This window comes from Erinaceus europaeus, chromosome 3 (assembly GCF_950295315.1).
Source record: "Erinaceus europaeus chromosome 3, mEriEur2.1, whole genome shotgun sequence".
Lineage (NCBI taxonomy): Eukaryota > Metazoa > Chordata > Mammalia > Eulipotyphla > Erinaceidae > Erinaceus > Erinaceus europaeus.
In genome coordinates, this window is record NC_080164.1 from 166,242,623 (window position 1) to 166,254,901 (window position 12,279).

General features: G+C 39.7%; 1 protein-coding gene across 6 annotated transcripts in view; it reads right to left on the minus strand.

Annotated features, from left to right (window-relative positions):
• RBPJ (recombination signal binding protein for immunoglobulin kappa J region) overlaps window positions 1-12,279 on the minus strand; it is a 239,025-nt gene that overhangs the window by 38,712 nt on the left and 188,034 nt on the right. For 3 of the 6 annotated variants that reach the window (XM_060188250.1, XM_060188253.1, XM_060188252.1), the window contains exon 2: window positions 462-644. The exons of the other annotated variants lie outside the window; for them this stretch is intronic. In XM_060188250.1, the coding sequence (XP_060044233.1) occupies window positions 462-478 (17 nt within the window). In that variant the 5' untranslated portion in view covers window positions 479-644. The remainder of the gene's footprint in view (window positions 1-461; window positions 645-12,279) is intronic. 6 annotated transcript variants of the gene reach the window in all.

The window sequence follows — 12,279 nt, forward strand, 5'->3', positions numbered from 1 at the left end:
CCCACGACATGCCAAAGCTGGGCAGTACTCTGGCCTGTTTCTCTCATGGAAATAAATAAATAAACAAACAACACACACACACACACACACAAAGGGCTGAGGAAATAGCTCAAGTTGCAGCCATGGGACTTACATGCCCAAGGCTCACGGTTTGATCCCTGGCATAACACGTACCATGGTGATGCTCTGGTTTCTCTCTCTCGTATGAAAGAAGTAAAGTAAATGTCAAGAAAGCAAACTACTAAAATACAGAGGAAATACCTATCCCTATGTCTTCTATAACCTTAGTCTCCAATAAAGGGGGGGAGGATTGCACTCATCGAGCTTGTAACATAATCAAAAAAATATAAATCTATAACCACCCCTGAGATAAAAATATTAAAAGTATCTTAAAAGTATGTGATAATTACATATAGAGTCATGACCCTGGAGGTCACGGGGGGAGGGTTTCCAAAGCATACCTTTTAATCCACGCCATGGTACTTCAAGAACATGTTAAGGTAAGTCACAACTTGGAACACTTCGATGCACCTCAAAACACCTCAGCCAGTGTATCTGTATCATTCTCCTTTCCTTTGGAGATCATAATGGTTCCGAAGAACTATAATGCTTCCATGTGAATGATAGTCTCATAATTTCAATAACTTAAAAACAAAAACAAACAAAAAATAAGGACTTAAGTGTAGGTATGTTAAGGCACTAACTAGTACACTGTGTCAAATTGATGCCATGACTAAAGAAAACAAAGGCACTTCTGCTGCTGCTACGTGACATGGGCGTCTTTGTTAATATGTACTCTAATATGAGTGAGAAGCACAGGCTTCGGCAATCAGTGTCTGTCCCTGCTCTATTGCTTGAAACCTCAACTGATTCTTCTGTTTTCTAATCAAGGAGTACTAAAAATAACCTTAAGATAGGTCTGAACACCCGGTCTACCTCCAACTGACTATTCTGTTGTGTATTGAATGAAAGCTATTATAGAAATCACCCATACATCTGTATGAAAAGGAACTGGCTAGCAGAAAAGGGTTCCTTCAAACACTGCTGCTCCTGGTGTTAACATTATGGAATCATTTTCATTCCACTGAAGTCATTAAATTGAACAGAGAGCTCCAGTTTCTAAAAGTTCCCTTCACAGGTAATTATCAAGTTTTACTGCTGTTCTATGATCCTAGTGGCAGGTAATCTGTCCCTTAGTCCCTCGTAACTCCTCTTCCCACCCTACCTCTGTTATTACAAAAGCATTAAACATACACACACACACACGCACACACGCACACACGCACACACGCGCACACGCACACACACACACACACCACATGCACCACATTTTAAATCTTAAGCTTTCATTCTACCTTTGCTTGAAGTTCACACCCTAGATTTTGGAGAAAGCATTCAAGCTATACTAAGAAAGTTAAACTAGTTAGTAAATGATCATTTGCGTCTGATCAGGAAATATTTAATAAAAGCAAGCCATAAAAGAGCTTCCAAGGAAACAATGTAACTAGGAAAAGTCCTGATATACTCTGGGCTTGTAGATCAGCTGGAGTAAAGATTAACAGAAGGGAAATAAAAATGCCAACAAAGTATCCCTCTCAGGATTAGAGAGTATGCTATCTAGAAAGCGAAACTATTTCCTATTTGAAAGGGTAGATTCAACTGATGAAAATCTTTCAAGTGCACGGCTGGGAAAATTACACATTTCAGAGATTTAGACTTACTGCAGGTTGTGTTTATTGCAAATTGCAAAATGTAGGTCACTCTTCAGAAAAACTATTAATGGCTGAATTCTATAGGGGTAAGAACTCTACTCACAATTAAGCAGGAAGAAACAAGTGGAACAAATGAGGACTGAGGCCAGTAATCCAATGAAATCACTGCAATTACAGTCACCTTTTAAAATTGAGCATTTACAACATTACTGCAACCCTGACTCCACTCAGCTTGAAACTAGGCTGTGTATATATACACATACATGTTCTAGGGAGAATATCCATATTATTTTCTGCTCAAGAAAAAAAAATGATCTAAATAGCTATCAGGTTATTATTTTCTTAAAGTACAGTTCGAACCTCCCTTGAACATTAAGAGTAAGGCTAAGCATGGGAAAATAAGGCCAGATATAAATACATTAGGTAAGAAAGAGTTGACAGCCTAGTTCTAGAACTAGTACTTATTTAACTTTCAAATCTCCATTTCACAGAAGAATAAACTGAGACCGACTCTGTGGTCAGCTGACCTCCCACCCCCTCACTGCCCGCCCCCCCCCCCCAAAAAGAGCTAGAATTTAAACAAACCTAGATCTTCCAGCCAGAATACCAGCACTTTTTCTAATATAATATTGTCAGCACTGGAGCTAACATAAGCACTTACAAGTTTATTTCATCCCTATCTACCACTCATTAGGTCAATTAGTTGCCTCCTTCTGTACTTAATAGATCAGACTGAGAGATTTAATTAATATGCACAACCTTACTATAAGTCAAACTCTAAAACACATACTTATACTGATCGGTCAACCTATCCAGAAGCAATCAGAGAAATCAAATTCAATAACTAAGTTATTCAATCTGGCTGACAAGTAAATGCTCTTAACTTTTTCATTACCATCACTGGAGGCTGACTGCTCTGGGCTGACTTTTTTCAGACAGAAAGAGGCAGAGACTGAGAGGCTGAGGGGGAGAGGGAAAGTGACCACAGCACAGCAGCACCCCCAGAGCCACAGTCTGGGGCGTTGGGCTCCAACCTGGGTCACCACATGATAAACCAGCAGATAATGCAAGTGAGATATTTTGCCAGCCCTCAATCTAGACCTATAAGTCATCAAAATCCAGGCAATGTCTAGAAACTGGACTTTATTTATGATTTAACACGTTTACTAGTCACAGTTTTGCTCTATAGTCATCCAAATTCTACTCTCTAACTTTAAACCATCTACGGTGTCTGAGATAATGCTAAATCGTTAAAAAGAGCTGTAGTGACTTGCAAACTTTTAGACTATACCCAAGTAGCCTTATTCTTGAAACAAAACAAACAAAAAACCAACAATTTCTTTTGCATTGTTTTTATTTTACAAGAAAGCACAAAATTAAAAAAGGGCATGAAAATCTTACAATCTTGTAAATCAGTATTAAACCACTAGTAAAAAGATAGATAAATAAAAGCACAGAATGGGCGTGGATGAGGACAGATTGCCGGGCTTGGCTGAACTGGCAGCACTGAATTCTTCCCGGTTTCCCGTTCAGTTTCTGGTCTCCCACTGACACACAGCATGTCCCAGCCGCGCTGGAACTTTGTACATTCCTCAAGCCACGCCATGCTGTCACCTTCTGGACCTTTGCACATGATATCTCGCCCCACCCACCCACGCCTCTGGATTGCAAGAAATAAAATTATCATATGGTCATATTCAAAAGCATTAAGGAAGTAACAGAGGAGTGGATGGCACTAGGAAGGAAGGAACAGATCTCAAATGTCTTGAGTGTCTACAATGCAGGACACACTACACTGAGCCGGGATGGCATTTTTCAAAAATTCCCCAACTTACTGCGCCTAAGATTTTTTAAGGACAACACCAAACACTGAACTGCTAAAGCAACATATTTTAAACCAGATACAGCAATTTAGGCCTAGGAGATAAGAGCACAAACTTGCATGTCTGAGGCCACGTCCCTGGTGCCAGCATAAGCCAGAGATGCCAGTGCTTCCCCAGCCTTCTCTCTCCATTCTCTTTCATAATAAATAAATCTTTTTTTTTTTTAAATCATTTTAGGGACTGGGAAAACAATGTGATGTGTTTGTGTGTCTGAGGTGTCACGGTCCCAGCATCACTAGAAGAGATTTGGGGGCCAGAGGCATGAATGTCTTTCTGCAAAACCATTATGCTCTCCCCCAACTCTACTTAAAATTAAATGTAAACTTTGGTGATTTAAAAAAATCATGTGGTTGGGAGTCGGGAGGTAGCGCAGCAGGTTAAGCGCAGGTGGTGCAAAGCGCAAGGACCGGTGTAAGGATTCCGTTTTGAGCCCCTGGCTCCCTACCTGCAGGGGAGTCGCTTCACAAGCGGTGAAACAGGCCTGCAGGTGTCTTTCTTTCCTCTCCACCCCATCTTCCCCTCCTCTCTCCTTTCTTTCTGTCCTATCCAACAAGGGCATCAATAACAATAATAATAACTACAACAATAAAACAACAAGGGCAACAGAAGGGAATAAATATTTAAAAAATAAAAATAAAAGATCATGTCATTTAAAAGATCATGCTCAGCTTCACGGGGAGGGGACAGTCTTTTGGTGGTGGAAATTAAAAAAGAATAAAAAAAGATCATGTGGTCCTATTAAAAACAACAAAAAAAGATTATGTGATGACTTATTAATAAAGAGAATGTGTTGATTAAGTTCTGGCCTTGGGAGTCAGAACAGTATGTTAGAAACTCACAGGACATGTGACTTCTGGCCAGTCACAACTTCTCTGTATATAATAGCACTGAATATAGTAAGAATGCTCAAATGAGGGGGGAAGATAGTATAATGGTTGTGCAAAGAGACTCTCATGCTTGAGGCATCAGAGTCCCAGGTTCAATCCCTAGTGCCACCCTAAACCAGAGCTGAACAATGCTCTGGTATGTCTTTCTCTCTCAACTAAGTAAACTAATTAAAAAAAAAAAAAAAAAAAGAAGAATGCTCAAATGAAGCTTAAGCATAGAAGCACCTAAATGCTGCCCTGTAGAGCAGGCAGAAACATGTACTGATCTCAAAGGCATGATTTGGTGATGTGTTATAGAAAATGCCATAATGGTTCCTACTCAGAACCACTGTCCTAGAACAGAAGGGGGAGGGCATACCTCACAGGGAGAGCACATGTATGTAAGTGAGGTTCCAGGTTCATCTCCTGCATCCCTGACATGGCACATGCCAGGGCAGAGTGGTGCTCTGGCCTCTCACCTTCTCCCCAACAAAACAAAGTTGTTTTTTTTTTAAGTGAGACAGTTTAGAAGTAGCAGACTTCCATAGCTGAGACCCCAGAGGTCACAGGTTCAATCCCCAGCACCACCAGATGCCAGAGTTGAGCAGTCTCTGGTATCTCTCTCTCTCTCCCCATCATCCCTCTCATAAAAATGAAGCAAGCAAAAAAATAAATAAATAATTTTTAAAGCCCAACTTTTTCTAAGAATGTGTTAAATTCATGTTCAAGAAATCATCAGGCTTTAACTTTTAAAAGTCTGCATTATGGGAGTCGGGCGATAGCGCAGCGGGTTAAGCTCACATGCTGCAAAGCGCAAGGCGGAAGGATCCTGGTTTGAGCCCCTGGCTCCCCACCTGCAGGGGAGTCACTTCACAGGCGGTGAAGAAGGTCTGCAGGTGTCTTTCTCTCCCCCTATTTTCCCCTCCTTTCTCCATTTCTCTCTGTCCTATCCAACAATGATGATAATAATAATAACTGCAACAAGGGCAACAAAAGAGAATAAATAAATATTTTTTAAAAAGTCTATATTATGTTTACCCCAACTGTGTGAGTAATGATCCGATCTGTGTCTCTAACCCACATCTTCAAACATTCTCTCCTCCCTTGGACAAATTCAACATATCAGCAAATGTAAGAGAACGTACTACATGTGTCAGTCCTCTCAAAACCACTTCAGCTACCTCAGAGTATAAACCAGACCAACACTCTTGGCAACAGAGAGTTTATGATGTAATTATCGATAAAATGTCAGCTGGTGGAAAATGCTATGGGGAGGAAACAGAAGGGAGAGGACAGGGATATCAGAGGAGGTGAGAAGAGCCACCGTAAGTCCCTCACTGCAGTGACACATGAGCAAAGCAAGACCCAAAGGCAGTGATGAAAGGCACTCTGTCGATAGCCAGTGCAGGAAGCCTACAGCAGAAGCATTTCAGTTAGGAGACCACAGGGCATTAGGAACATATGAAGGAACCACAGGTGTCGGGGTCACTGCAGATCAAGAAAGTCTGAACTTTAAATCGTTGAGTCCATGAAGATAAATATCTAAACACAGAAGATCAGCATGACTCTTGCAACTGAGCAGAAAAAGATGATAAAGCCTAAGAGAAGCAGAGATAGGAAGAGGCTATGACTATATAGGATGGCAGAGAAATATTAGGGTAGAAACAGGGAAATGGCACTGAACATGCTTATCTTTTAAGAACAAACGGCATCTGACATGCCAGGTGGGAGAGTTGAAGGAAGAGAGCAATGGTGGGGCTACGGTTTCTATTCTCAGTAATTCAACGCAAGCACTGACTTTTTAAGATGGAGGAGACTTGAGAAGATTTGGGGGGGAGGGTGTTCTTAATACTTTGTTTTGGACATAGTGAGCTGGAAGAGATTCTAATAGAACTTATTATGGTTTACCAGAATTTTCTACAAAGGATAGAGAGACACAACACTTCAAGTTAGTGTATTTAGCTGTTGCCTGAGGTTGGGTTATCAAAATAATAATAATAATAATAATAATAATAATAATAATAATAATAATAATAATGTGGACACCCAGTTGAACACACATATTACCATGAGCAAAGGCGTACACACACAATCCACTTTTTAAAAAATAGGCGGCAGAGGGGTTAATGTTAGGGGATGATGACCAGAGAGTTCTGAAGTCCAATTCCATCAGAACCAGAGCGAGGAGAGGAGAACAAAAAGGACACCCAGAAGTGGTAGGTGTGCCTGAGAAAGGAAGAGAAGGTAGAACAATAGAAAAAAATGGCAAATATATATAAATAGAGACAGTTACAGAAATAATACTCAACCGCTATCTGTTATCTTGGGAGAACTAATGCAGTTTCCAGTGGAGTGATGGGGACACAGAATTCTGGGGGTGGGAAAGGTGTGGAATTATACACCTGTTATCTTTTGTAAATCAATAGTAAATCACTAATAGATTTTTAAAAGGGACTTGAATATAAATTTTACCAAAGAAGACATACAGATGATTAACAGGTACATGAGAAAATTAAAAAAAAAAAATCTATCACTACGTGGTCTGGGAGGTGGCACAGTGGATAAAGCTCTGGGCTCTCAAGCATGAAATCTTGAGTTCAATTCCCAGCAGCACATGTGCCAGAGTAATGTCTGGGTCTTTCTCTCTCCTCCTATTTTTCTCATAAATAAATAAATAAATTTTTAAAACTCAATCACTGATAGTGAAAGAAATACAAATGCAAGCCACAATGAACTACCTCTTCACACCTGTCAGAATGGCTACTATCAAAAAAGGAAGAAATCACAAGTGTTGGTGAGAATGTAGAGAAAAGGGGTCCCTGTAATGTAAATTGATACTGCCACTTTGAAAAACAAAAGCCCTAAAAAAATTTTTTTAAAAGAAAAAACTTTCAAAGAGAACCAGTATATTCCACTTTCCATTTACCTGAAGAAAACACATCCAATGCCACATTCACGTCAGCATTATTTTAAAGTCAAGGTTTAGAAGTAGTCTAACCATCTAACAATGGTTAAAGAAAAATGTACTTTTACACACACACACACACACACACACAAGCAAAACCTTGTCATCTACAACATGGATGGACCTTGAAGTCATCATGCTAAGTGAAGTCAGTCAAACACAAAACGCCAAATGCCCTATGATCTCACTTAGGTGTCAAACCTAAATTCAAACACTGAGCTTAGATTGTTGGGTAGCAGTGGCCATGGCAGTGGAGGGCCAGTGGAGACAAAATGGGGGAGGAGGTGAGTACCATGCTCCAGCTACACAACATACAAGTGAGGAAATACAACGTACATGCTGAGTATTGTAGTTAATACTGCACTTACGGTTTGAAAGTTTCTAAGAGTAGATCTTAAAAATTTCCATCACACCAAATTTCATCTCTGTTGTCTGGGCTATAGGATATTTGAGCACTTACAATCTAGAAGTCTTTAAAGATATTTTTAAAAAGTGATATTTAATTACTTTTCAATTAGAAAAGATGAGATTTTTAAAAAAAAAAAAACTTTTGTAGGGCCAAGAAGACAGCATAATGTATATGCAAAAGACTTTCATGCCTGAAGCTCCAAGCTCCCAGGTTCAGTCACCAGTACCACCATAAGCCAGAGCTGAGTGCTGTTCTGCTGTCTCTCTCATTAAAATATTAAAAAAAAAAAAATTCCAACACAAAAAAGAACATTTTTTGTAACTGTAATGGTAAGGGATGTTACCTAGACTCACTGGTGATCATACTGGAACATATGCAAATATCAAATCATGTCTACAGCTGTAATTCACTTTCTGTCAAATTATATCTACACTTAACAATAACTAATTACAGGAACAAATTTGAGAGCTACAGTAATATTTAAAGACTGCGGCGGTAAAACAGCAAAGGCAATTAATTACAGGCAACTGTCAATTATCTTATGCTCTCCAACTCACAAATGCCTTCTTTCTCATAAGTTAGAAATAATAGATTTGGGGCAGGGGTAGATAGCATAATGGTTATGCAAACATACTCTCATGCCTGAAGCTCCAAAGTCCTAGGTTCAATGCCCTGCACCACCATAAGCCAGAGCTGAGCAGTGCTCTGGTTAAACCAAAAAAAAATGGAAGAAGAAGAAAGAAAAAGAAAGAAAGGAATGAAGGAAGGAAGGAGGGAAGAAAGAAAGGAAGGAAGGAAGGAAAGATTGAACAGATGGTATTTACAAGTAATTTCCACATGCTAAGCATCTCACTAAAACTATCAACTAACTTCTAGGGGTTTATCTTCAAAGACGAAGCTGAAAGTAGGAGAGTTCCTTACTGCTTCTGTCATCCCAGAGAGAACTGGTTGTAACAATCTCCCAAGGACTTCTTCTGATCCATTATTTAAATTCTTCATTATTATTCCTCATATATATCTGTACTCTCTTCGTGTTTTTTCAGTATTCTATGGCCAACTATTATGGAATTTTTGATGTGCAGCAATTTATGTAGGTGTGTTCTAAGAGGAAAGGAACATAGAGAAAACCTGTATGCTAATGACTTCCAACACAGAACACATTTTCCCAGGTACAGTTGTGTGGAGATACATTAATACAAGTCACAATTTCAGGATGGGAGTCTGAATGAAAAACTCTGCTACCGAGAAAAAGATGGCAGAGAAGTTAGAAAGTGAATGTGCAGATTCTAGGGAGCAATGAATAAAGAGAAAGGAAGTCTTCTGGATAGATTTAGTCTTACTATATTGCTTTCGTTTTACTTAGATTAGAATTTGTCACAACATAATTAAGACTTTGGAGACAGGTTTCCAATTAAGAGGGAATATCTGCTGGATGGCAAACTTATTCCTACTTACCACTTATTTCCTCAATGCAGGAGTTACTTCATTTCATCATTTCAAAACAGCTATTCAGTCAAACAGGTTAGCATATTGTGCCAAGCCCTTCTCTGTTTTGGTACTTCAAAGTTCAAAGATTTTTGTACATATCAACATTTTCTAACAGTGGGTCTCTACAAAGTGTTATCAAGCTCAATTCTGTTGCATTGGCTTTCCAATATTAAAACTAATACACTGCCCCTCACTGCGAAAGAAAGAAAGAAAGAAAGAAAGAAAGAAAGAAAGAAAGAAAGAAAGAAAGAAAGAAAGAAAGAAAGACAGACAGGGAGGGAGAAAGAGACGGAAGAAGGGAGGAAGGGAGAGAGCAAGAGGGAAAGGGAAAAAGTATGAACCTAAGTGTTCACTGGCAGATGTTTTAAAATGTTGTATATGGATAAAGCGAAATACTATGCAGCCTGTAAAGGGGAGAAGGTTTGATGCGTGTTATCAAGTGGCGTCCCATGACTCTGAGGGGCCCATGGCAGCCAAATGCACAGAGACAAGAAGTAAAGTAGTGGTTACTAGGGCCTCAGTATAAGAAACGGAGAATGAGTGCTTAATGTTTCAGTCCAGGAAGATGGAAATAATTCTAGAGATGGATGGCAGTACCATATGGATGTGCTTAGTCCACTGAACTACACAGTTAAAATAGTAAATTTTCTACGTATTTGACCACAATAAGACTTGACATAACTTATGAAAATAAACCAATAGCGAATGACTTACCTTATTCCTTCTATCTTGATAATTTTCCCCAAGCCTGCTTCTTACCCTGTTATCTTTTTTTAAATATTTATTTATTTATTCCCTTTTGTTGCCCTTGTTGTTTTATTGTTGTAGTTTTTATTATTATTGTTATTGATGTCATTGTTTTTGGATAGGACAGAGAGAAATGGAGAGAGGAGAGGAAGACAGACAGGGAGAAAGATAGACACCTGCAGACCTGCTTCATCGCCTGTGAAGTGACTCCCCTGCAGGTGGGGAACTGGGTGCTCAAACCTGGATCCTTACGCGGGTCCCTGCGCTTTGCGACATGTGTGCTTAACCCACTGTGCTACCACCCGGGGCTCCCTCATCCTGTTATCTTTGTAAAAAGTACCAGTTATATTCCCTAGAAAACTACTAGTCAACATCTATTTCTCTCTCATTCTAAGCCACCAAGTCTTGCAGACTTAACTACGTTATCACTACTTGAATCTGATTCCATTCTTTCATATCTAATGTTGAGGCCTTTATTACAGCATGAGATCACTGTAGCAATAGAATCAAAGTCAATTTCCAGTGCTCAAAAACCTAAGTCTTCACACAATTATCAAGACCTACATTTAAAGTAAAGCTGGCATGTAAGACCTTGTAAAAGGCCCCCATTGTCTACCGCGGCTTAAAAGTCTGAGCAATACATTAAAACGCTACCCTTTGTCTGGTCCAACCTGAACTCATTTTCCCAAGCCTTCTTGTTTCCTATGCTATAACCAAATTCTCTGCTCCCTTTTCATTCATCATATCTATTAGGCTCTTCTGCCTTCTCTTTTCTACTCGTGCTTTTCTACCTGGCAAGAATCCTTTCTTTTCTATTCCTATTAAAAAAATTTTGCCAACTCATACACTGCTACATAGATGAATATTTGAAGAACAAGTTGGCAGCACCCATCAAAACTATAAATATATGTATATATCCTATGTAATCAGTAATTTCACTTCTAAGTATCTTCCTACAAAATACTCATGCATATGTGCTACACAGAGAGGTTTACTACAGTGTTGTTGTCAAGGGACAAAAACACGTAATTGTACATCAAATGTGAACTGGCAAAACAAATTCTATTATATCTATACTATCATACATTGCATAGAAAAGTTAAAGAGAAGTAATTTCAAACATATACTAGGAACTCAAGAATACTAATTTTTTAAAAAAATATTTATTTATTCCCTTTTGTTGCCCTTGTTGTTTTATTATTGTAGTTATTATTGTTGTTGTTGTTGTTGAATAGGGCAGAGAGAAATGGAGAGGAGGAGGAAGACAGTAGGGGAGAGAAAGATAGACACCTGCAGACCTGCTTCACCGCCTGTGAAGTGACTCCCCTGCAGGTGGGGAGCCAGGGCTCAAACCTGGATCCTTATGCTGGTCCTTGCGCTTTGTGCCACCTGCACTTAACCCTCTGCACTACAGCCCGACTCCCTAAGAATACTACATTTTAAAATAAACATATTAAGACACAAATGCATAAATAAGAACCCATTTCCCTACAGAAAAACCAAACTATGTTGAGGTACTTTCATGTGTAAATTTAAATACACAGAATATGGTTTGGAAGAATACACCCCTGATCCTTTAACATTAGTTACCTCCAAAGGGAGTGGAGTTAGGGTCTTCTGAACACAGTAATGGTACAGAAACGTATGTCTGCAGTGTGACATTTCAGAGGGGTCTGACAAACAGGCAGCAGAAGAGCCATGCAGAGGTTAAGACAAACTCACTCCTGGTCTGTCTGGCCTGGTCTAGTTCCCATTCCATTCTGTCAATGGCACAGAAGCCAATGGAATGGTAGTGGCAAGAGAGCAGCCATTCACACAGACTCCTTGGCACACATCTGCCTTGACCCACACTCCCTAAGGGAGCTCACAGCTGCCAGAAATCACACTGCAGGTCCAGCTCTAGCAGAGTTCGGAAAAACCACCACACTCTCTTAATCAGGCTTTAGCTTTCCACTGACTTTCAGTTTTCTTCCATTTAAGCGAATGTTTACAAACAAAAACCAGGCACACCTGGTTAAGCACACCTATTGCAGTGTGCAAGGACCCAGGTTCAAGCCCCTGGGGGAAAAGTTTCACGAGTGGTGAAGTAGGGCTGCAGGTGTCTCTGTCTCTTTCCCTATCTCCCTCTCAGTTTCTATCTCTATCAACTACATAACCTAACTGGGGAGGTCAGAGGTCAGGGTCAGATCCTAGGATCCCTGAACAAAAT